Source organism: Amblyomma americanum, unplaced genomic scaffold, assembly GCF_052857255.1.
Source record: "Amblyomma americanum isolate KBUSLIRL-KWMA unplaced genomic scaffold, ASM5285725v1 scaffold_408, whole genome shotgun sequence".
NCBI lineage: Eukaryota > Metazoa > Arthropoda > Arachnida > Ixodida > Ixodidae > Amblyomma > Amblyomma americanum.
Genome location: NW_027526879.1, coordinates 103,788 through 129,093, shown reverse-complemented (window position 1 = coordinate 129,093; position 25,306 = coordinate 103,788). Strand labels below are relative to the sequence as shown.

The 25,306-nt window shown below is 47.4% G+C and overlaps 1 protein-coding gene and 1 long non-coding RNA gene across 4 annotated transcripts; one reads left to right on the top strand and one right to left on the bottom strand.

Moving 5' to 3' along the window:
* Positions 1 to 212: 212 nt before the first annotated feature.
* On the top strand, positions 213 to 24,999 carry LOC144112548 (uncharacterized). 3 transcript variants are annotated; one of them, XR_013310306.1, is made up of 5 exons: positions 216 to 330; positions 511 to 702; positions 12,837 to 13,147; positions 13,267 to 13,446; positions 24,864 to 24,999. XR_013310306.1 is itself a non-coding variant. In XM_077645352.1 (2 exons), exons 1-2 carry the CDS (start codon positions 15,000 to 15,002, stop codon positions 24,915 to 24,917), a joined length of 960 nt encoding a protein of 319 aa, XP_077501478.1. In that variant the 5' UTR covers positions 13,493 to 14,999; the 3' UTR covers positions 24,918 to 24,997. The 3 variants fall into 3 exon arrangements, 1 of the variants encoding a protein (XP_077501478.1); XR_013310307.1 differs by lacking the exons at positions 12,837 to 13,147; positions 13,267 to 13,446 and having other exon boundaries at positions 213 to 330; positions 24,864 to 24,994; XM_077645352.1 differs by lacking the exons at positions 216 to 330; positions 511 to 702; positions 12,837 to 13,147; positions 13,267 to 13,446 and adding an exon at positions 13,493 to 15,905 and having other exon boundaries at positions 24,864 to 24,997.
* On the bottom strand, positions 2,779 to 5,603 carry LOC144112550 (uncharacterized). Its single transcript, XR_013310309.1, has 3 exons — positions 5,236 to 5,603; positions 4,056 to 4,177; positions 2,779 to 3,683 (listed from the first exon to the last, which is right to left on the bottom strand). It is a non-coding gene; the product is annotated as an uncharacterized LOC144112550 (long non-coding RNA).
* Positions 25,000 to 25,306: the final 307 nt, after the last annotated feature.

Below are 25,306 nucleotides of genomic sequence, written 5' to 3'. Positions count from 1 at the left end.
ATTGTTCTCACCCGCTTTTGAAATACGACATAACAATTTCAAACATCTTTTATGCGCGCTGATATCTTTCAATTGTACTATTCTTTTTCACTGATCGTCACTGCCATCATTTTCGAAGGACATCATTTTCAAATGACATTATTTTCGAATGGCATTAGGTGCTAATGTCATTCGAGAAGAATGACATTAAATTTTCTCTTCTTTATTAAATTTTTCTCTTCCTGTATTTCCTTTCGCTTCCGCAGGGACTTACGATTTTATGTGCCGGATTTAAAGAAAATTCCTGCTCGCAAAATACTGGCCTAATTGAGAGCAAACACCGCTTACAAGGTAGAATATTATTGCCTAAGTTGTTTGAGATCTAAACAAACATCGATATTTGCCTGTATTTTTAAGTGTAGCGGAGCTAAATTTTGGCGTTTTATGGCCAGATAAACGAGGAAGGCATGCAGCATTACCTGTAGCTTTCTCATGCCGCTTGCGAGCCAGACTGTCCCACTTTTCGTGCAGAATACAGCCAGCACAGAGGTGCCAGGCCGAAGTATGGGATGTCCTCTCGGCTGACTGCTCAATTTCCGGAGCAATCCTCTGGTGCAAGGCATTGGCCGCGGCCTGGTGCCAGGTGGCTCCGCGGAGGGACCGCAGATTCCTAGGCAGCCACGCACTGACTCAGGAAGCCGGGCGACGGCAAGTCTGCCAAGGGTGAGTCTTTCCTTCGTGTGCACGCTAGCCGTGGAATGTGAATGCACCAGAGGGGGTGCAAGCGCAGTGCGTCATGTGAAAGGCAAGAGGTGATTGTAGGTGGTGTGATGTTTCTGTGAACTACTGCTTGAGTGAACTCCATGAAACATGAAAAAAAAAGGCCACTCAACTCCTCTCAATATATGAATGGGCACTGAGCTGATGCACAAATGTAGATACACCGTGCATATATCATTGAGGATGCAAGCAAGTGTAACATAGAACAAGCAACACATTTTTTGTTTGTCATTAGCTTTGCCTTGCAACTGTTTCTAGCATAGGAGCTGAAAGAAAATGTGTACACAGCAGCAAGGCTGACATGCGGCTGCAATCAGAATATGATTTGCAACGCAGTGCTGGCATCAAAATGGCAAAAGTGACCAAAGCTGACTGGTTTCATAAGGTAATATATGCTGTGCCCGTGCTGCCTAATCTTGCCTGCCACTGTTGCCGGCTGATACCGGCGTCTCGGCCTTTTAGCGAGTGGGCCGAGCTACATGTATGGCATTGCGCTTGTTTACTAAACTGCTCCTAAAGTATTTCGTAGCCACTGAGTAGGATAAATTTTCGTATGCAAGAAATTACTGGACAAGTACCTCGCAGCAAAGGGGCATAATTTTTTCTCACTATGTTAATGCTTTGCATAGCTGCTGTGATTGAGGGGTCAAATCGTAGCTAGGTCGGCTAAATTTCAATTTAGCTGAAAGCAAAAACATTCCTGAGCTGGGTGACATCGGCACTCATTGGAAGAATTCCCACTGGTAGAAACTATTCCCGAGCCGTCCATTAAGTGTCCCTCGTAGCTGACTTGAGCCTTTGGGGTGCTACAAATTAAAAATTGGAGAAGCTGTGTTCCGAAAAGTTCGAAGCCAAAAGCATATAATTGCTTATGCAGCTGCTTAACGGTCATTGGATATATAATCTAGCATGTACCGTATATACCCGCGTAATGAACCCACTCTCATAATGAACCCGCCCTCCACTTTGATCTTCCAGAATCTACTTTTTTTTTCAGCCTTTAGCTTTTCATAGCAGGGTCCTCTTTTCGCTCAATAGGCAGTGCAAACCTTGGCAGCGTAGCAAGATGCTGCCCCCCCCCCCCATGTTGCATGCCATCATTCTGCCCACTTGTATGTTTGCACATGTGCGGTTGGTCAGTAAATGTATTATACGAGCACAATTTGTCGAAATTTTAAACGTAGTAGCCGGGAAATCGTGTTTTCTGGGAACGTATTAACCAGGAAAAATATGGCGTAACTCTATGGAACATTTTTAATGTCTGCGATTTTAAGCGTACCAACCGGGAAATCGTATGATCTGGGAATATATCAACAAGGGTTTACTGTAATTCAGTTTTCTGGAGCAGGAGTTGTGATACCAAGTAGCTTCATCTTTCATGCTCACTCTTACCACTTGTGGGCTTGTTACTTTTTTCTTCTGGGATGTGTAGGAGTAGTGTACTGCGGGGAGTGAATGATGGCCCTGGAAACAGTGTAATTTTGGAATATTATCATACTGGTTAAGAGAAAGCTGTAGACTTTTTGTGGTGTGAAGTCCTATTTTTGTTTGTTTTGTGTATGAAGCAATGAGACAAGAAAATTGGGCATTTTATTTTTTTCGGGGGTTGGAAAAAATGCCTTTTGATTTTGCCAGCGGTGCAAGTCTGTTTTTGTCTTTGATGCAGCTATGTGCCGCATGTGTTTGAAGCATTTAGCATTACTAGCTCTTATACCCATAGGTTAGCGAACTCACTCATGTGTGGACTCACACGGGCTCACTCACACTCATTTCAGATCATGATCTGAGTCGTGAGTAAGTCCGGACTCTCATTCCGATAACGATCAGAGTAGTGGTGAGTCCGGGCTCACATTCAGATCATGATCTGAGTAGTGGCGAGTCCGGGCTCACATTCAGGTTGCAATCTTAGACGTGGTGAGTCCAGGCTCACATTCAGATCGCGATCTGAGTTGTGGTGAGTCCGGGCTCACATTTATTATTTGTATCACGATCTGAGTCGTGATGAGTAAGGCAGTGAATCTGGGGTGCAGAATACGCTTCTGGTCGAGATAATGACATAGAGCAATTTCATCTCAGTATTTAATTTCTGTGGCGGTCGCATTTGCGAGAAATGTTTATTAGTTGCCGCACTTGGTCTCGTTGGGAGTTAGCCATGGCTTGCTGTATCGCGGAAGATTGGTGGGGGATTAAACTGGCAGCTACAGACCTCTAGGCCTTCCAGCAAGCTCATCTCAATTAGTGTTTTACATTTTCACATTGATATGAACTCGGAATTTTTGTTATTCATAGCACCGTATTTTTTACTTTTCTTATGCATGCAATGTCCAAAAAATACTAAGAGCGGATTTATCCTTTCCTTAATTATGTCGCGCCACACCGTAGTAATGGAAACACGAAAATTAGCGCAGGAAGTGTAGGATGGTAGCTACAATGAAGGCAAGAAAGATGACAAGGAGACAAGGAGTGACAAATAATTCTTGTAATTCGCACATGCAGTCAGCTGACAATACATTCACACTCCCTGTTCCTGATTCCGCAGCTTCTCTTTTTTTCCGTATACCGGTATGTTCGGAAACCAGGACAAGCTGTTCAACAGTTTTGGGCTGCAGGGACGCTCTCCTGGCTCTTTGGAGTGCTCCTGAAGAATAGAAGAGCCGCTCCACTGACCCCAATGAAGCTGGCACACCAAAACAGATAGCGGCCAGTCTGGACAGTCGGGGATGTTCCAACCCATTCTTTTCCCAAAATGAGAGGCATCCTTCAGGCGAGCTTGCAGACCTCAAGTAGGTGTCAAGCTTGGAGCTTTCTGCAGGGCCACCCGAAGGGCTCATACTATCTATAAACGCGTACGGATCATGTCCGTCCCAAGCCGGTTGGTCGCGAGAACTCCCAGGAGCCGTGGCGATAGTTACAATGGGCTGGCTCTGAAAGAGACAAAAGAGACACGTAAGTGGAAGCGTTCAGTGACGTTTTACATCTGAAAGTTGAGGGGTGTGGAACGTCCGTTTTATTCGAAGTGAATTGGTCTTTAGCACCTGCCTTTCTCAGAAGTTGTTAAATAGCAAGGCCTGAGCGTCTGTCGTAACAGCAGCTAGCAAAGCGGTCATCCTTGAACGATAGTCCTGTGTTCGCAGGCCGAACAAAATTTTATGAAGGGCTTCACTTACATAATCTGTGCAAGCAACCAGGCTGCCAATTTAGACGAACTGATGAACCGGTAAACACTCGTTATCCGTGCTCCGACCAAATTAAGATAAGCCCTGCAAGCAGTATGTAGAAAGGAATTTGAGTAGCACCTGTTCCTCAACGAGCAGACTCTCCACGATGGCCGTAGCCTCTTCTGGTGTCTGTTTCCTTAGGCCTGCCGCCACTGACGTCTGAAAAACTCGCAGTTTCTGGCGAGGGTTGAGCACGCTCGCTGCAACAAAATAATTATTTCGAAGAATGTCATTGAATCGTTCATCGATTTCTTACAGGAGCTTCCTCTTCAAGCCCATAAGCCTAAAAAATAAAACAATCCGATGCACTACAACCATACAACAGTGCATGATTATTGACGAGTAGCTGAAACTACTGGCAGACACGTTAGGAATTTGCGAGCCCGGTGGCCTAAGGTGGGTCATTTCATAAGTCGTTTTATTCTCACTTGATTGAAATGCAGAGCAGTTGCGTATTCTTTTTTTTTTTTGCTGATTTCACTGGCAGTCTCCAATCGCCGTTTATGCTTACGGAGAATGGCAGGCAGCACGAACAATATTTCTTATTTTTTTCTTACTGTCAGCTCACAAAGCCTGACAAGGGTAAATTATGACCTTTTGTCGACAAGTGATGTCTGAAGGTACGTTCAAGGAACCAAGGCTGCGTTCTGCCGCAGATTTCGCCGCACTTGATGTTCCTAATTCTTGGCATGTTCGTCAGAAATATTTTACAGGGGAGCTCAGGCCTTTTTCAGACGAGTAAGCTTCCAAATATTTTTCTAATTTAAAATTGCTGTAAATGTTTGAAGAATCCCCAAGACGAGAAGTATTTGCGAATTCGAAATTTGCAGGATGCCAAAAGTACCTGCCGAATTTGTCCCAAAATAAGCGCTAAATTCCAAACACTGCATGCAGGGGACCAAATAGGGGTTGATCAAAATAAACGTACGTCCAGTTACTAAACCAGTTACTTTCCTGCTGCAAACTTCGAAAGTGGTCAGCATAACAATAGGAATGTTTGGAGCCCTGCAATTATGCATGAATTGAGTTGAAGACAGAAAGGCCGAAATCTCAAAACATGTTTCACGCTAGCGATGGTAGTAGCAGATAGCTTCTGTTAAGGGAAAGTGTCCATTTTCTGGACAGACATATAAAAAAATGACCAGATATATTCTTATGTGTGTAAGTGGTAGCCCGAAAGGTAGAGCGTACTACGTGCTTATGGGCTGTTGCGCATGGCTATATTTTATTCTGAACAAAGTAAAATTGTTCTACTTACTCTGGAGCCCTGTAGCTGTCCACCTGGGCGTAGCAACCGGAGATGGTGAGAATCAGCTCAGCGGACGTGGGCCCATCGCCTTGAAGCCTGTCCGTGGCATCTGCCAATGGTTTCAGCAGCTTCAGGAGGCTTTGAATTCAGCTGATAGAGATTTCTCGAGGCGCAAGGTTTATGGTACGAGATGGATGATCCTCATTGTGCTGCTTTATCAGCTGCACAACTGCACTGAAGACTTCATCCTGAAAACAAAACGATGCATGTCCGTCATGTCAACTGCTCTCAACTAGAAATAAAAAAAATGGCACCAAGGAGAAGCTCTTAAGCTACCTTGGCTTTTCCATTTGAAAATAGCGTTACCGGTGTCAGTTAATGTCCGATGTATGGTTCCAGGAGCTCTTTTTGTACTTTTTACCTCCTCTTTGTAAGATAGGTATCAAGCTGGTGTCTGGAAATATCACTTTTTCACTGAAAGAAAAAACCAGATCTCCAACTCTGTCCAACTTACCGTAAAGTGGTAATGTCGTATGTTGAACACCGGAATTAGTGAGTTCTCTTTTAGGCAGTCCTAATGGGGAAAAGTTACAATTCTTCAGAGCCATCGATATTAGCTGACGGAATGACTGAACGAATATCTAGCACACATTAAGGAACCAGGCAAATGAGTACTGCTCGAGGCACAAAAATTGTATTATGCGTTTTCTTGAATATAGCTCCTGAACGTTCTATATTCAGTAAAATTCGGAGCCTATATGCATGTTGCCTATGTTCACTGAGAGGTTCCTTCAACTGTAAGCGTACCATCATCGCGGCCATCGTGTTTCAAGCTTGTCGGTATGCTTCCGGAAGTCATTTACAAGAGCATGCTGGAAATCATGGCACCATTGCGTTTACTTACCTCGGATAGACGCTTGAGCGCAGCCACCAGCGAGTTCCAGCGTGTGCCCGTCAGTGCAACAAGGTCTCTGTGGCATTGCTTCCGCAGGCGTTCAGTCCAAAAACAGGATCGTCTGAACAAGTTCACAATGGCGCTGACCAGTGTGACTGTTCTGTCTGCCGCCTCTTCTTCGCGCAGTGCTTTATTCACTGCAAGTTGCAGTGTGTGCACTGCACACCTCACCCTGTTGAAGGAATGAAGCGTTTCTGCTTCTGCACTTTCTGCAGGGCCTGTTTCCTCCCCAGCTGCCCAGTTCTCCCCATCGCAGTTGGCTTGGCCAGACGCTCTGTGAACCCAATCATCTGGAAAGTTTTCTGCCATTTCGAAAGCTTTCCTCATGCTAGAGGCGTTGTCACAAACGACCGCGCCGACCTGTGACTCGCGGATTCGCCTTGATGTCAGCTCTTCGACGAAAGTTTCCCTTATGTTATTTCCAGTGTGGCGGCCTTCAATGTGCTTGAATGGCAACTTGTGCTGCTGAAGGCATTTACGGAGCCCTTCACTACGGCGTCCCTCATAGCCTGAGTTGCTTTGGGACGTCTAACCTTTCTAAATCAGAAGCAAATCATTCTGTCATACCATCAAGGCGATTTTATTTGCAAATAATTTACAAGTGACTCGAACATCTTACTCCCTGCAATCGGCTCCAACTCTCATTGATGTTTACAAGCCCAGTGCACTTAAGGTATCAACCCAAAAATTTAGTCCCCCCCCCCTCCGATTACGCGCTATCCAGTTACGAATACTATAGCATTTCACCGCCGTTCCTGTAAAACTTGTTCTAGTCACGTCATTTGTATGTCACGCCCATGCAGGCAACCATGGCGCGCAACTTTATTTTGACCGCATCACGTCGCCCCCACACGAGCGAGGGGATCCTATTGTACGGCAAATCCTTTAACAACGACCCTTGCCCACAATGCGTAGTGGAGGGAACTTTTGTCAGAAAACTAAACATTTCAGCAGAATCCACAATTTGCAGAAATCTTTAAGTGAGCTTCTCCGCAAGGCATGCTTTCCAACGAAAAAATCTCATTCCCAGACGACACTCTCGCATTCCTTATGGAAATGAAAAGAGGAAAGTTTCTTCTTCTGAGTTAACTCGGGAATGTTGCCAGTTTACTTCAAGATGGTTCCGAGAGAGCCGTCGAAAGAGTACAGTGGTACAGCATAGAAAGGAAGATTGCTGCCTATGTTCTCTAGCACTACAGTGGAGGGTGGGAAGGAAATAGAAGGAAATGGGCGCCTTTGTTCCTCTGCCCGCAGCAGTGAGATACCTCGTACTATACCTTCTAAAAAAAATTTATCTGCTTAACAACATTGCTCCAACACCTTGCTTTAATAAAAAATGTGCCCACGTGGCTTACCCGGTAGCGTGCCTGACTGGCGACCCAAGTGCTGTGTGTCTAAATCAAGACTAAAATTTAGAAAGTTTTTTTGTTAAATAAAATCAGTTATTTCATAAAGTCAAGCTGTTGGAGTCATGCGGGACCACCATTAATTCACAATACAAGTCCAGTCTTCAATAATTTGCATTCCAGACAAACGCATGTGACGTCACGCGTTATGTGGGTATTGTGCAGCACAAGCAGAGTTTTCCGCTGCATAGGAGCCTTAACGCTTTGTGGAATCAAACGGATGCTAAGCTTCCGAAAACTAGGGGCGAGTTATACTAATACACATCTGCCACGCGCAGGAAATCGCAACCACGTGAATTTTTTTCAGGAGAACCACTGCTCAATGCACCATTCAAGGAAGCAACTATGAAAAAAGTAAAAGCTTCATAGGGAGGATTAGGAATACAGGAAAAGAAAATGGACAACTTGCAGAATATCGAGCGCACTCTAAAATTTTCCAACCAAGATCCCTCGTTTTTTTTTTTTAATAAACCACCACCACTACTACTACTACTACTACTACTACTACTACTACTACTACTACTACTACTACTACTACTACTACTACTACTACTACTATACAGCAATCCCTCATTCTTGTTCAGAAAGGGAGTGGGGGATGGCACTTTTTCTGTGTGGGAGAGAAACTGTTGGAAGGAAACTGTTGACCAGGGGTGCTAACACGAGGAGCGGGTCGAAACAGGTACTTGTCGAGGGAATGCATCTGTGTAAACGTTCAACAACATCCCTTTACTATCTCTCTCGAAAGCTGGTGGTTACCGTTGGGGGCAGCCCCCCTAACCTTTTCGATGAAGGATACAGTGGAGGGCGACTGACTCAACTCCAGCGCCAAAGCGCTTCAGTCAGCAGAGCAGGAAGTGAAAACCGGGTCTATCAACGAGGGTTTTTAGTTGGAAGAGACCTTCCCATAAGCTTTCTTGTAATTCTGCAAGTTGCTCATTCAAAGGGAGCTAGAAGGCCGCACATCATGTGATGACTTCGATAGAACTGCCGCTAAACTTTCACAGGAGCCAGGGAGCTATACTGTACATATAATCTGTTGTTGTTAGGCCTTTCAAGGGGTGTAGTGGTGATTATTCCACTAGAGCTCGTTTACCAGGCTACGCGTTCCGAAGCAGAACTGAGACTGTTTTCAGACTATGCACAAAGTTCTTAAAATGTTACCAGGGCGCATGGTCTGCTTTTCAGCGTAAGACGACTGGGAAGTTATATACTATGGTTGTCTGGGGTGCGAATAGTGCTGCTGTTACCCTGTACAGAGATTTTCTTGTTTGCAGATATTACAATTCTTACTACACGGCTTGTTGGCCTGGGGAGGACTGACGCACCCCATAGATTTTTCCACAACAGTGAAAACGATTGTACAGGGGTGGTATGGGCCACTCTTGAATGGGGAGATTTGGGTGGCGCTCCGCCCCCTCTCCCATTCTTTTTGAGCCAATCGTCGACCTTCCCACCTTTTTTACAGCTTAGCGATAGCAGAAATAAGGCAAAGCAAGGCAAAAAGCTACAAACATGAGCACTGCTCTCACACTTCACTCGTCGGCATGCACAAAAATAACCAGTTTCACAGACCCCGAACATCAGTTGTCAGTAAACTTTCCGACAATGCCACCACCGCCTTTTAGGCAAAGCAAAAATGCGAACGCCTAAACATAACGTGCTGCCCTCAAACTTCGGCGGAGCAAATATGTGAAATCCATCATCAACGCCATTTCTGTCTGCGTGCCCCATGCGCTTTTTCGGTCTCAGGACGACCATCCAAAGACCTGGCGTGTTTTCTGTCCATTTCGCTTTTCAGTTTCTTTTGTTTTTAAATTTCACGGCTGGATAGCAGGGCTGCTGTTTGCAATCTAACGCAGGTAATGACAATTTTTCGTGACGATTGCGCATTTAGCGTTAACGGCAACTTGTTACAGTTAATTATATCGTCAGTGTCGTTAAATACGTTGGGAAGACAGCCAAGCAACGGCCCAAGCGGGCTGTGCTCGAGTTCCCGGAGCAGGGACTCAATACCACTCGAAACGCACAATTGCACTACTCAGTCCTATGATCTTACTATCTCACCGAACCGCTGGCTCGTGCATTTAGTTTTTTTTATTGCTCTAATGGCAAAGTCTCTAGTACTCAATAGCCAGCTAGCTGTGACGTGTAATGCATATCAATGTTAATGATATAAAAAAAAACATCAGTTGGCGTACTTTTATCGTGTTTGTTTTTTTTATTTAGACTGAAGACTCTTCGATTCCTACTTGCAGCCTGTGTGTCGCTTAGGAACAATGAACCGCCATTACCATATCATACAACATCATACTATACCGTGCCATACAATATTTTAGAAATACATACAATACTATACCACATCATACCATATTGCAGTAGCATAACTTTATGCGAGCTGTAATTAGTGATGTAATTTTATTGCATTTGTATAAACTTTAGGAGAGTAACCAGCCTTTTAATTTAGTTGCTTTCCAAGAGTAATTTTTCCAAGTATGCCACCGCTGCCCTTTGCGACCGCTCGCCAGTCTACCGCGACGCACTTGGTTAAGCACGCAAGTGGTTAAGCACGTCACTGGGCTGCAGCCTGCAGCTCTGCCCCGACAGCACAGTGAACCATTTCTACTGGACCATTATGGTGGAATTTCAGACACTGCTTTTGAGGCGTGTGCAAGAGGGATGCCCAGATAGATTCCTCCTTGACAGCGGAAGATACGTACGCTTCCTGTTGTTCGCCAGACAAACCTTACGACGGCCACCCGTGCCCGGAAAGCGCCTTCGCCCAGTATCAAAAATCTGTACCCTGTTCCCCCTTAAACCAGGGGGGGGGGGGGGGGTTGGCGCGGGTGTATTATGAGTGATGGAGGGCTGATGGGTTACATGTGATTCTGGGACTGGGCGCTTTCGGGTGCCAGGTCCATTCCTCTTCTGACAACGGAAACTGGGGTCCATTAGGACAAGTGGATACTCGGGTTCGCCTGTACGGGTCCAGTGATCTTCGAGTCTGGCACGCGTACCGTGCCTTGATTGCCTGCTCGCGCTGTATAATCTGGCCCCGTGGACACCGCAAAAGAGATAGCACGGCTGAGGGGAACCCGCCTTTTATAGTGTTGTGTGTCCATGTCATCTTGAGCGCGCCGTGGCTCCTTGCTTGCTCAACGTCCATGAAGCAAGGTGATTGTTTCGCTAGAGGAATACTGCAATAAACATATCTGTTGTGAACTAGAGCGCCTGTTCTCTTAGGTGAGCCTCTCTTTCCTTGTGGAGGCTGTACGCGGCTGTATCGCTGCACAAGTGTGTATGTGTGGCCGTGATAAACCAAAACATTCAGCTTTCTTGAATCTTGGACCCCAGTCATTTTTGTGGCTGATCACACATTGGAAGCTACAATTTTTACTCGTGTTCATGAAGTCCAGATTAGAAAACTGCATAAAATGCAACCCTGACAATGTGGCTAAACAAAAATACAGAAATACAGAAAACATGAATTCTTGATACGTAGAAGACTAATAGTGCCGCGGAACGGAGTGCTTGAGCTAGGCCAGCTGCGCACACGAAAGACGATTTTGCTGAGGTCAAACCACCCGAATAGTGCAAAATCAAGGGTGTAGCAGATGTTTTAAAGGCTGAAAAAGCTCAATTCTAAAATTTGATAACGCTTATTCTAGACAAAGGGCAGGACAGAATAGAAACAAAAGAAGGCCATAGGGCAAAAGTATTGAAACAACCACAGAAGAGTTTATCTGTGATCTGTAAGGTTGCTCATAGTCGTTAGTGAATTGTACAGTATTAGTCAAAACTGTAAAAAAGTACGAGAAGTAGAGGCCTCTCAATTTAGCCTGCATTTAAATGCTCCTTTAAGTGTGTGACATGGGACGTTGGGTGTACTACATATTCAGCTGTCTGATGTGTAAGCTTATAGCAGTCGTGAGTCATGGAGAGTCTGGCTGAGTCATGAGATGGGCGAGGGAGCCCAAATGAATGAGCAAAGATGAGTCGTGGCTTGTGAGATGAAAATATTGAGCCTAGATGAGTAGTGAGTCGAAATGAGTGAGTAAGTCTACGTGAGTCGAAATGAATGAGTCCAGATGAGTCTCGAGTCGAAATAGAGTGAATCCAAATGAGTCGTGAGCCGAAATGAGTCCAGGTGATTCGAAATGAGTGAACTCAGCGGAGTTGCGAGTCAAAATAAGTGAGCCGAGATGAGTCGTGAGTACAAATGAGAGCCCCGCAGAGTCGTGAGTCGAAATGAGCGAGTGAGTCCAAATGATTCGCGAATTGAAATGAGTGAGTGAGCCCAGATGAGTCTGAGTGAGTGGTAATGAGTGGTTGACCACAGAGGACTAGTGAGTTTGAGTGAGCCCAAGTTGTGAGCCTATGTGAGTGAGTTCGAGTGAGCTCGAGTGAGCCCAGGCCTGTGTGAGTTTGAGTGAGCCCGTAGGTTGACCAAATTTTGTGAGTGAGCCTGAGAGCGCTCGTGATTTTGCCGAGGTACGCTAGTGAGTTTGAGTTCATGAGTTTGTGTGAGCCCAGGCCTCTGTGAGTGTGAGTTTGAGTGAGCCCGTAGGTTGACCAAACTTTTGTGAGTGAGCTTGAGTGAGCACTCGTGAATTTGCCGAGGTATGTTTATACCATGTTGCCTTTCATTTCTTTTTTTTTTAAAGAGAGGCTTAGGCTGTATTTTTGTGCGTAGGGATTTTTTTGTGTTTATAATGAACTCCCGAAGTTGTGACTTCATGATAGTGACTATAGCTGTGCTTCTTTTTTTTGTGGTCAAGTGTGACAGTGGCTTAGGCCTCAGTATTGAGGTTTTTTTTTCTTGTTTTGTAATCAAATGTAGTCGTTGATTTCGGACTTATTTGGGACATTGATTTTGGCTGTAGTTGTGCATCTAAGGCCCCGTGCTCAAGTTAAGCAGAAGTCTCTGTAGCTTTTCTTTGTATCATAATAAATATTTGAATCAATGCTTCATCTTTGCCATATTTCAGTTGTACAGCTTTCTCTTTTGTGGTTCCACATCTTAGAGATGTGCAGGCGGTCAGACGACTGCCTATATGACACATTAATTGCCATCTTGCACTTTTTGAAGTGGACGAGCAGCAAGGTTGCAGTCATCATATGTAAATGAAAAGTAGTGGCTATTTTAAACATACCTTTCAAGAAAAGTTCATGTGGATATCTATAGCTGTAAATTAGAGCTATGCAGGCAGCAGTGCAATGCATATACTCTGTGGGGATCTGCCCTGCAGTTCCCTGTGTAGGCTTTCCCGCGATGCACCGTCCAGGAGCAGCCTCGCCTCGAAGAGCACCATTCCCTTGGTTACCTTAACTAACGAGAGAGGGCGCCAGCGTCGCAGCGCGAGAGACTGCTCGCACGCGGGAGAGCGAGAAGGGGTTCGGCTTGGACCGTCGGCGAGAGCGAACGTGTTGCTCGTGGCTCTGCTCTTTGCCAGCGGGGCGTGGAAGCGGCGGTAAGACTGGCTGCCGTATCTCGTCCCGTCCAGCCTCGGAGTATATCCCTTGCCCTAGCGCGGGCAAACATTCGACCGGAAGCTTGCTGGTGAGTCGGACGACCTCGATTCATTAGCATATCCTGCGTCTAGCTGGCGTTATTGTTGCTGTACGTAGCAATAAATGCCTGTTTGTGTCAGCCATTGTGTCGTTCCTTTGTTCCTTCAGAGCGAGGCCCGCCGTGGTTGGCCAAGCCGTCGGCGAGAGCGAACGTGTTGCTCGTGGCTCTGCTCTTTTCCAGCGGGGCGTGGAAGCGGCGGTAAGACTGGCTGCCGTATCTCGTCCCGTCCAGCCTCGGAGTATATCCCTTGCCCTAGCGCGGGCAAACATTCGACCGGAAGCTTGCTGGTGAGTCGGACGACCTCGATTCATTAGCATATCTCTGCGTCTAGATGGCGTTATTGTTGCTGTACGTAGCAATAAATGCCTGTTTGTGTCAGCCATTGTGTCGTTCCTTTGTTCCTTCAGAGCGAGGCCCGCCGTGGTTGGCTTGCGCTCGGTAGCGTACGCGATCACGGGGTGGGGTCTGGCGGTTTTGAACTGTCAGCCGCGATTAAGCGGGGAGGAACTGTTTATCTCCCCAATTAAACCCCACATCTGGCGCCCAACGTGGGGCCCGCTCTTGGAACACTGGACGACTGTCTGTTCGGTTCGAGGAATGCTTTGTCCACACTTCACAACTGCTAAGCCTAGAGCGAATTTTGATCGCCAGGCTCTGCGGCATGCTTTCTTGAGGGCGAGGTGTATTGCGCTGCAATATGTTTGAACTTTTCGACATTCTCCGCACGTTTTTCGTCAAGTTTTCCTGGAATTTCTTGGTCCTTGGTCCTCATCGAGGGAGCGCGAGGCCTAGCGCCCGCGGAGTTGCCGAGCCCGATCGAAGCGAGTTGAGTACGGAAGCCGCGTGGGTGGTCCGAGTTTTCTGTGTATATTTTTTTCTGCTGTCTTTTTTTCGACTGTGGGGGTCGCGGCTGCGGGAGCCAGGCGGCCTGGGGCCGCGGGTGCCGCTACGAGCTCGCTGGTATAGCAGCTCGGCACCGGGTGCTGCGACACCGTCCGATACGGTGAGCGCCGACCGCTCAGAAGCTGCTTTGTGCAGCGAGCGGAGTAGTACCACCCCACAAAGCTGATGTCTCCTCGCGGCTACGCGCACGTAACTCGTTTCGGGTCTTTGTTGTGTTCACGGTCGTCGGACACGGTAGTTAGGCCTGAGGCTTTTCGGAGCTGCCTGCACCACGTCGGCGGGACGCAGAGACGCGCGACGACGGCGAACGCGCTCCACATCGGCTGCTGTGATTTTCGTCCGGAAGGCCGGAAATTTTTACTGCAGCCCGAAAACTTTGCTGGCATCATCCTTCTAAAGTTGTCTGGATGGAGAAGACACCCCATTCACCAAGGTGGGACCATATTTGGGCATGTTATGCCCAATCTCTGATTCCCCCTCGTGGGAGCTCCGCTAAGCCTAACGAAGGATAGCGTCAATACCGCCCTGGACGGGGATTCCCCGCGGCCGTCGGCCAACATGGCGGCCTCAGCTCTTCGGGGCTACGATCCGTCTACACTGTCGTTGACCGAAGCCGTCCCTGCTGCCGCTCAAGACACTGCGGAATCGTCGGACGCTATTTCTGGCGAGAGCGTCTTTACGTTAATCGCGCTGCTCAAGCGTGGCCGATGCGTTAAGACGGCTGCCGCCGCCGCGTCCGATACTGATGGGGCAGCTCGAATTTCTCCTGCGACAGAAGTCGGCGCGCGAGATCCGCCGGCACAGAAGCTATCGTGGCGACCACGCAGGATGCCTCGCTTCGAGCAGGAAGACATCGTTGTGGTGGTGAAGCCACGAGCTACCATCGACTTCCGCCAAGCTTTCAGGCCCGGTGAGCTAGGCTTAGCCCTTGCCTCCTATGTTGGCGCTGAGGCAGTCAAGACCTTCACTATCTGGCCTCTCTGGGATCAGAACATATTTCTCTGCGCCACCAAAGACGTCGCCACGGCCAACAAGCTGGCCTGGGAATTCACCCTTAACTCAGGTGAGGGTCAACTTCCTCTCATTGGTCATGCGAAACTTAACGGGGAGGTGTACTGGAGAGTCATCGCCGTTCACGAGCGGTAGACCTCGGTTGCTACCCGCGACAAAATCATCTGGCGTGACGGTGATATCGCCTTCGCCCGCAAGCTCGAAAAGTCATCTCTTGCGCTGGTCGCCTTCGAGGGCCGAAAGGTGCCGCGCTTTGTCCTCTATAACTCAACGGTCACGCCAGTACGAGAGTACAAGCGCACCATCCCTGCTTGTTACCGGTGTCGGAACGATCGGACACCGGGTGGATGTCTGCCCTTGCCCGGTAGAGGAACGCTGCAGCTATTGCGGTCAAAATGTGGGGAAGGCTGCCCTCGGCATGGCGCCTCACGAGTGCAAGCCGGCTTGCATGGTCTGCGGGCAAGCCCACCTCACAGGCTCCCAGGCCTGCAAAGGAAAATTTCGCCGCCTCCAGCAAGCTCCGGGAACCCCTGCTGCCCGGAGCCTCAAGGGGCTTCCACCTACACGGCATTCAGAGTCGCCGGGCATCGTGCAAGGAGGTGCTTCCGGCGGCAAGGCTGGCAGCACGGCGACCAACAACGCGGCGTTACCAAATGCACGCCGGCCAACCCGAACATGCCACATTTTTCCCCCAAGAAGCCGTCAACGAGGACGACACCAAAGACGTCATATGAACAGGGTGCTTGCTCTGGCTTTCCAGGCCGGGGAGTTCCCGGATCTCGGAGGCAGCGGCCCGTCAACGGCTGCGGCTTCCAAGAAGTCATCGAAAAAGGTAGGCAGCAGGGCTGGGGTCGCCTCCCCTTCTGCCTCTAACCCTCCTTCTTCCCTTCCCCTTGAAATCATTGACATGCGCCGCGAAATGGCGGCCCTTCGCTCGCAGGTAGCTCAGCTAGCTGCGGAGAACAATTTTACCCTGTGCGCAGGCAGAGTCACCATCCCCGCCGTCGTCGCCGGCGGTCCCAGTGGTGCTCCCTGAGGAATCTGAGCCTATGTCCGAGAGCCCTCAGGAAAAGGCAATGAACAGCCTTTTAACGGCTGTAAAAATCACCCTAGCCAAATTGGTAGGCCAGCTTTCTAACTTTGGTAAGCTAGTGGAAGACATCACTCAAAAGGTGACCATTGCGGTCACCAGTAACATTAAAACATGGATGAATGAGACAGGCCCGTGCCTTGGCCGCAGGCCTAGCCCACTAAAGGACGTTAGTCGTCCACCAAAATTTACCAGGAGTATTGACCTGAGCGAAATTGCCGAAGATTCCGTGCAGTCCCCCCAGTTTAGGGCCTGGGAGCCGTAGCTGCGGAGTCTAGCCCGGCTCAGCCCCAAATTCAACATGGCAATGGGAACTAGGCCCACCCGCCCCCCAAAACATCAGGCTTTCTCCGTCGTGCTATGGAACTGCTGCAGTTTCAACAACCATAAAAAACGAGCCCACTTGTGATTATATCTCGACTTTTTTGAGCATACATCAGCATTAGTCACACTCCAGGAAACTGGGGCGGCGGAGAAGCTGACGGGTTACAACACTTTCCAACGGGGCCCGTCCACCTGTCTTCTTGTCCACAAAGACTTTACCGCGCAGGAGGTCAATCTCCGACTAAATCTATCCTATTCGTGTGTGATGGTGACAGTCCTCCCCCTGCGTCATACTGACCCACCCGTCCACATCTTAAATATATACTGCCCTAAACTTAAGAACATTAAGTTCTTGGACATCTTTTGTAAAGCACTAAAGATAGAAGGTCGCAACCCCCTTCTGATTGTGGGTGATTTCAACGCTCCCAGTCGGTTGTGGGGCTCTCGCGTGGCAGAAAGCTTGCAGAACTAATCTCCACGCTTGGCATTACTCTCCATACTGACCATGTCTGTCCAACACGTGTGAGTAACTCCGTAACTCGAGACACCTGTCCCGATCTCACCCTCACCCGCAACATAAGACACGCAGACTGGGTCAACACCGAGGACGCCCTTGGCAATGACCACTGCATTATCAACACTGTCATTTACACTCGCCCCTTACACCACTCCATAGTGCAGGCCCACGTGCCAGACTGGACGGCTTTCCGGCAAACCTTGCCCCCGTACAGTCTGCTCCAAAACGACTATTCTTCCTGGGCCCACACCCTCCAAACGCTACACAAACACGAGAAGCAAATACAACTTACAGAGAAGGTGACGGATGTGGACAACCATCTCCTTCATCTGAAGCGCGGCGCAGCCTCAATAAGAGGTGGTGTCGTCAGAAACATAACAGGAAGCTTCGCTTTCGGATTCACGACCTCACCTAGAAGGCGTCTGAGTATGCTGCCCAGCTCGCAGATTCCAACTGGGTGGATCATTGTAACTCTGTTGCTAGACAAATGTCTAGTCTCAACACTTTGAAGCTATTCCGCAGCCTCATAGATCCAACTCAGACCTGCGCAGAAACATCTGCAACGTGCAATTCACAATTTTAAAGGTAATATGGACCAACTTGCACAGACTTTACGGGATCAGTATCTGTCAAGTCCAAGACCCCTCTGGACAGGAATATCTCTATGCAGGCAGAGATAATCTGGATCGTCCGTTCCAGCTCCACGATCTGCGGGCGGCTCTTACTAAAATGAGACTGGGTACCGCGTCGGGCAGGGACAAGCTTACGGTCAAGCTTTTGGCCAACCTTCCTGAGCCGGCGTATGAGGCCCTGCTAGAATACATCAACGCAATCTGGAAAAACGATACACCGCTCCCCCTAGAATGGAAAACGGCTCTTGTCACCTTCATCCCAAAGGCAAACAAGCCCATCAATACCGATCATCTCTGACCTATTTCTTTAATGTCTTGTGTGGGCAAGCTTATGGAGGCCATGGTTCGAGATAGCCTCTCTCAATATCTGGAGGCCCGTAACATTTTCGCAGACATGATGTTTGGATTCCGGCCTCACAAGTCTGCATAAGACATTTTGCTTCAACTCAGCCACGAGGTACTCACGCCTGTTAAGCACCCTCACAATGACGAGGTGGTTCTCGCCTTGGATTTGAAGGGTGCCTTCGGCTACGTGAAACACAGCGTCATTCTCTCTCACCTCAGCGAGACACACTGTGGACACAACACTTTTAATTACATTAAACATGTCCTAACAGTCCGCAAAGCCATTATCCGCATTCAGGACAAGGAGCATGGACCTTGCAGTATGGGTACACGGGGCACATCACAAGGCGCAGTGCTGTCCCCACTACCCTTTATTCTCGCAATGCTCCATCTCCCTTGCCAACTGACTGAGGTTGAAGGTGTACAGCATGCGCTGTATGCCGACGACATCACCATTTGGGCAACAGAGGGCAACATTGGTCAACTGGAGGACCGCCTGCAAACAGCGGCGGGCATAGTGGAACGCTATGCTATGTACTGTGGTCTCCAGTGCTCTCCTCAAAAATCAGAATTCGTACATCTCTGCAACTCACAGAGATGCAAGACCCCAATACTTCTCTCTCGCTAGCGGACCCATGCACGAAGCCATTGAGATTAGAGTCTTCGGACTATTTATTCACCAGAACCGTCGCGCTGACACAACCATAGCCAAGCTTCGCGAGGTTGGCGATCAAGTGTGCCGCATGGTCCGCCGCGTCTCCAACTAGTGTGGGGGCCTCAGAAGTAGGGATGCGATGCGAATCGCCCATGCTTTTGTGACGAGTAAGCCTATATTTGACTCCATACGTGCACTTGCGCAAGCATGACGAGAACATCTTGGAGGTTACTCTCCACAAGATGATCAAAAGGGCGCTCGACCTCCCGATCTCTACCTCCAATGCGAGGCTCCTTGCACTGGCTATCGGGAGCTGTGCCAGGCGCACCTCACTAATCAATACATGCGTCTTGCTCAGACCGTGTCCGGTCATCGCCTCATTGGCCGGCTACATATGCAACATGACCATCACATTAAGGAAAGGGTACGAGTGCCAGAACTATGGAGAGGCGCCCTTAGTGTTCGACCCCTTCCTACCAAAATGGACAGAGAGAACCATAATGGACGGCGTCAGGTGCGGGCGAATGCCCTGCACTGCCATTATGGCTCCAAACACAGCGTTTTCTATGTAGACGTTGCGGGCCCACATCATCCCAGGGGAGGATGGTACATGGCCGCAGTCGTTCTGGCCCCTGAGCCGGTAGGCCGCACGGCTTCCCCCCGTAGGGAGAAGCCACAAATCCGTACCTCCGCGGGTTCTCCGCGGAAATCGATCGCCTCGCATGAGGCGATGGGTATAAGCAGTAGCCCGCCTCCGCAGCAGCGGCGGCGGAACTCCCCTGAACACTAAAAGGGAGCAAAAACTCAAATAACAGGCCCCACAAAACCGGGAGCATATGTTTTTAAATATATCTATAAAAGTTATTAGATATGGCGTTCCTAATTCACTGGAACTGTCGAGGCATACTAAAGAAACTACAGTGACGTAACATATTCTTGCTTTATATTCCCCGGTTGTTTTGTGTCTCCAGGAGACAAACTTGGGATCAAAGCAAAAATGTTTTAAGTAAATATAGAGTCTTTCGTCGCGACCGAGAGCAACCAAATAGGCTCTCTGGAGGTACCGCCATAGTCGTTCAAAGTAACGTGGCCACTCGTGAAGTCAAGCTTCAAACTACATTTGAAGCCGTTGCAGTATCTGTAGTACATTTTAAAACAATCACAGTATGTTCCGTATACCTCCAACCACACCTGACAGTAACACTCCATGACTTGGAAGACCTTTTAAAACAATTACCAGAGCCATATCTGTTAGTCGGCGATTTTAATGCTCACTCCAATTTGTGGGGAAGCGAACAAACTGGCACTAGAGGCCGTATTTTAGAAGATATTATTCTGTGCATAATATAATCCTGCTCAACAGGGGCAAGCACACACTGTTCTCCAAGCTCCGGAAAATGGAGCTGCATAGATTTGTCTCTTACATCGCCTTCTGTTTTTACTGCTCTTAAATGGGATGTCTTGGACAACCCCTATGGTAGCGATCATCTACCCGTTCTTATAAGCCTAACATCATCTCCGCAAATCATTCCTACAAAACCACGACGTTGGAAACTTCATTTGGCCAACTGGGCACTGTTTCAAGAAAATGCCAGCTTAGAAAAAATACATCAAAATAACTTAAGTATAGATGGACACACAGCCGAGAAACAGACTCCCTACAAGTGGATATACAAATGAATCATAATTTATTTACAGTTGAAGAAATCAGCACAGTTTTGTCCGCTGATAAACAGACAGCACTGGGCCCGGATGGAATACACTATCAAATGCGTTCCCACCTCTCCAAACCTGCCGTAAAGGCACTTTTAATTTTTTTTTAATAAGGTTTGGGTGTCGGGTAAACTACCCGAAACCTGGAAGAAGCCATGGCCATCATCGTTCCATTTTTAAAACCCGAAAAACCACCCTCTCCCAGTAGTTAAAGGCCCATAGCCCTCACCAGCTGCCTTGCAAAATCCTTTGAAAGTATTGTGAATATTAGATTAAGCTTCGTGCTAGACGCCTGTGAGATTCTCGGTGTTCATCAGTGCGGTTTCAAAAAGACATGCTCCACAACAGACCACCTAGTTTGCCTTGAAAATACTGTCCGTGAAGCCTTCATACACAAACAACAATGTCTTGCTGTTTTTTCTCGATTTAGAGAAAGCATATGACACAACCTGGATGTACGGAATTTTTCATGACTTGGCTGAACTTGGCATTCGTGGTAGGATGTTGAACTGCCTAAAAGATTTCCTGTCAAACCATTCATTCAATGTATGCCTCGATTCAATCCTCTCGAGAATTTTCATTCAGAAAAATGGAGTGCCTCAAGGAAGTGTCTTAAGCACGACTCTCTTTGTTGTTAAAATGAATTCTATTAGCAAAATAATTCCAAGGTCTTATGTATTCGATCTATGTCGATGATCTGCAGATACCTTGCACGTCCTCAAACATATCAACATGCGAAAGACAAGTGCAGTTAACTCAGGTCTGCACCTTGCAAGTGGGTCATACAGGACATCGCCAATAAACAGTCTATATGTAGAATGTAACGAACCACACCTTGCAGATAGAAGAGCCATGCTCACATGTGCATACGTCCTAAAAACCCGTTCACTACCAAAACATCTCTGCTACTCCATAGTTACGAAGTGCCCGTCTAAGCAGCTTTTGAGTAACAAACCGAATGCAACGAGACCCCTTATCTTCCGTTTTGAAGAAATTTGCCAGGAATTGGCTATTTTAGACACACTACCTGATGTCGCCCAGAGATCCAAACCACTGCCACCTTGGTACACCTTTCCCGCAGTAGGGGACTACACAATTTCAGAAAAAGCGAACTCCACGTAAACACATACTACAAGAATTTTTGGGACTAGAGGAAAAGTACAAAGAATACACAGTATTTTATACAGACTGTTCTAAAACATCACATTACGTCGGAAGTGCTGTAGTCCAAGACAAATGGGAAAAGGTAGTTCAGTCACCTCAGTGCGCGTCAATTTGCTCAGCTAAATGCTATGCCATTTCGGTGGCTGTATCAAAAGTAGTCGAAAAGAACATTCAAAACAGCATTATCTACACGGACTCGCTGAGTGCAATCACAGCACTGAAAGCCAGAAACGTAAGGGAACCTTTGATAGGAAATATAGTACATGACATTACAACTGCTGAAACACAAGGACATGAAATTAAGCTCTGTTGGATACCAAGCCATCTCGGAATTCGTAGCAATGGGAGAGCTGCAAGGTGCGTTGCTCAAGCTCGCCGTAAGGAACTCCAGACTGTATATATACCCTATGCAGATTGCATGAAGTTAGTAAAAAATAAACTTACAGAAAAATGGCAGTGTACATGGAATAGTGAAGAAAATAACAAACTACATTTAGTAAAACCTATTCTGGGAGAATGGAGATCATGCAGGCATCAGGAGCGTTTTATAGAAATAATTTTATGCCGCCTGCACATCGGACACACACACCTAAAACACAGCTTTCTACTGACAAAACAAGACAAACCCTTATGTGAGAAATGTGGAGATGAGCTGACAGTTCATCACATTTTATTCTCGTGCACACAGCTTGAACGGCTAAGAAAAAATTATTTTACTGTATTTTACGATGAATGCATTCCCTTCCACCCCAATTTACTTTTAGGAGATAATCCACTTGTAAGAACTTCATCTGTTTTTAATTTTCTGAAAGACGCGGCTATATTAAACAAAATATGATATCAAATATCGCAGAACTGTTAATACTAAAAATTTTTTATCTCATGCTTTCGCGCATTTTATGACGCGCCTCATCCATTTTTTCAGTCCTGAGAAGAAGGCTGAGGTCTGCATTTCATTTGATGGGCTCCTCGGAGTCCTTGTCTAGACAAGGACTTTCGCCGAGGACACCCAATTTTTGAAATAAATTATACCGTGTGTTTGGCACATGATAGCCTAAGTTGCTTATGCGCCATAAAACCCAATACAATGTTGCTCTACGTAGCAATAAATGCCTGCTTGTGTCAGCCATTGTGTCATTTATTTGTTCCTTCAGAGCAAGGCCTGCCGTAGTTGGCGTGCGCTCGGTAGCCTACGCTATCACTGGGTGGGGTCTGGCGGTTTTGAACTGTCTGCCGCGATTAAGCGGGGAGAAACTATTTATCTCCCCAATTCAACCCCACAACTCTCACATCGTGTACGTGCAAAACATACATTCACCCAGAGCAACTATCCTTTTATACATGGCGAAAAAAATGAATGTGGATTAGCTCAGTTAATCCAGGATATACAAAGCGCAAGATGTCTGCATTCATTTTTGACAAGTTCTAGATGCGGATGGTTTTGAGGAAATGAAGGTCGCATAACTGGCTCCCTGGACGGAGTCTGCGTTTACGTCAGGTGTCACGTCGCTCCGTCCTGTGACGTCATCAGAGTGCGCTCAGTTTGAATCGGAGGGTGGGAAAAACTCAACTGCGAGTCCAAATTTCTTTGAAATAAGTGGATCTTTAGCTCCTGGGCAAGCGGCAACAAAGCCATGAAATGCCGAAATATCGGATTTTGCTAACAAAAAAAATTTGATAGAATTCTCCTCACTGTCCCTTTAATGGAATATATTTGCTCTCAGTTGTCAAGAACTGGTTATTCCATATGCTCATGGCAAATCGTATGAACACAGCTGTTCCATTTTTCGTTTTCATATGTGAACAAGAGACCCGTAATGGCCCCAAAACGGCATTTGTTTTTAATCTCTTGTTCTTCCTTTTCTTGTCGAGTGTTAGGTTTTTCATAATGGCAACTCTGTATCAGTGGTTGCACTTTTGGAGTTCACTGGCAGCACCGGATATTAATGATTGGGTCCAAAAATCCGCCTGCTTTTTGTTCTGCAGCTTTGCCATGCAACTGTTTAATGGCTTCTTGCAGCTTTTGCTACATTCGTGAAACAAGGGCATTGGATGAAGGATGTGTTGACAGAGGCACAAGGCCTGTAGGGACTTTTTTTTTTACTGGAACAGCCCACTCACCCGGCTCATAGGAACTCTTTCAGTTAGGAAGTTGTGAAATGATACAGTAGAACTACGCTGCTTTTCATGGGGCCATGAGGAAAATTATACCAGCCAGGCAATGTAGCGAAACAATGTGTGTGGAAAAGATTGCGAGTGTTGTATGCCGCTAAGCGTGAAGCGCTGGAGGATGCCGAACAGTGTTGGTCAGGCAGCAGTGTAGTGAAGACAGTCCCGCTTTGGCCTGTGTGCGGTTACTGTGCCATATGCGCTAAACTTGGGCTTTCAACAATTGGCATGCGGCTTTAGCTAATTTGAGCTACTAGTTCTTCTAAGCTAATGGTTTGGTCAGCATCGAGGGCAACAATGAGTCGCTCAAGAGTGTTCACAGAAGGGCTTTAGCTTTGTCTTGACATGACTGAAATGTAGGAGACCATGTTTGAGGTTTGATGCTGTGTTCACTGCGCTGGCCCTCTCCCAACTTTACTTGTTTAGATGCTTCTACCATGCCGAGATCGACAACAGGCACTGTACCCTTGGAGAGAGCAGGAGGATTGGCTTGGCATCTTTTCTTAATTTTGGTGCTTGGCAGACTGCGAAAATAAACCGACTTTCTAATCTAAAATTTTAACAGCGCTGAACTGGGGACGTCAGTGCCACATATATTTGGTGTAGAACTAAAGAACTCCTTCATGGCATTACAGCTTACCATCCAGCAATGGCAGTATGCATGTTGATTTAATGTTCGCTGCTTGTGTAGTGATGTTAGGCCTGACACATGGTGGTGATGCTAACAATTGCCAAAATGTTCCCTCTCATCTGCTGCTAATGGACGAGGTTTACTGCATGAATGCTGCCACTCCTTCAGGTCGATGCACAAGTTGTTTTTCGCTGTCATTGTTTGGAGGCGGAGTTTTTTTCTCTAGTGCAAGAGCACTATTCCAATTGGTAAACCCCAAGCAACATTTCTTTTGTCCTGTGTTTATAAACTTGGCCTCACTGCTATGGAGAGGTTATGTCTCGCACTCGTTAGGTTTCGGCCACGTGGAATAATACAGTCAGTCCTGGATGCAAATCTGAGTTGAAGGGGGCTGGAGGTTTGTTAGAATTAATGCGGGCCTATTTAAGTGTAGCGGAGCATAAATTTTGGTCTTTTATGGCCGGATAAACGAGGAAGGCATGCAGCATTAGCCATTAGCTGTAGCTTTCTCATGCCGCATGCGAGATAGACTGTCCCACTTTTTGTGCAGAACCCAGCCAGAACAGAGGTGCCAGGCCGAATTATGGGATGTCTTCTCGGCTGACTGCTCAATTTTCGGAGCAGTCCTCTGCCTTGCCTGAAGTGCAAGGCAGTGGCCGCGGCATGGTGCCAGGTGGCTCCGCGGTGGGACCCACACGCAGTGCCGCCTGCCTATATTCAACTCGGGAAGCCGGGCGACGGCAAGTCTGCCAAGGGTGAGTCTTTTCTTTGTGTGCACGCTAGCCGTGGAATGTGAATGCACCAGAGGGGGGTGCAAGTGCAGTGTGTCATGTAAAAGGCAAGTGGTGACTGTAGGTGGTGTGATGTTACTGTGAACTACTGCTTGAGTGAGCTCCATGAAACATGAGAAAAAATTCTACTCAACTCCTCTGAATATATGAATGTGCACTGGGCTGATGCACAAATGTAGATACACCGTGCATATATCATTGA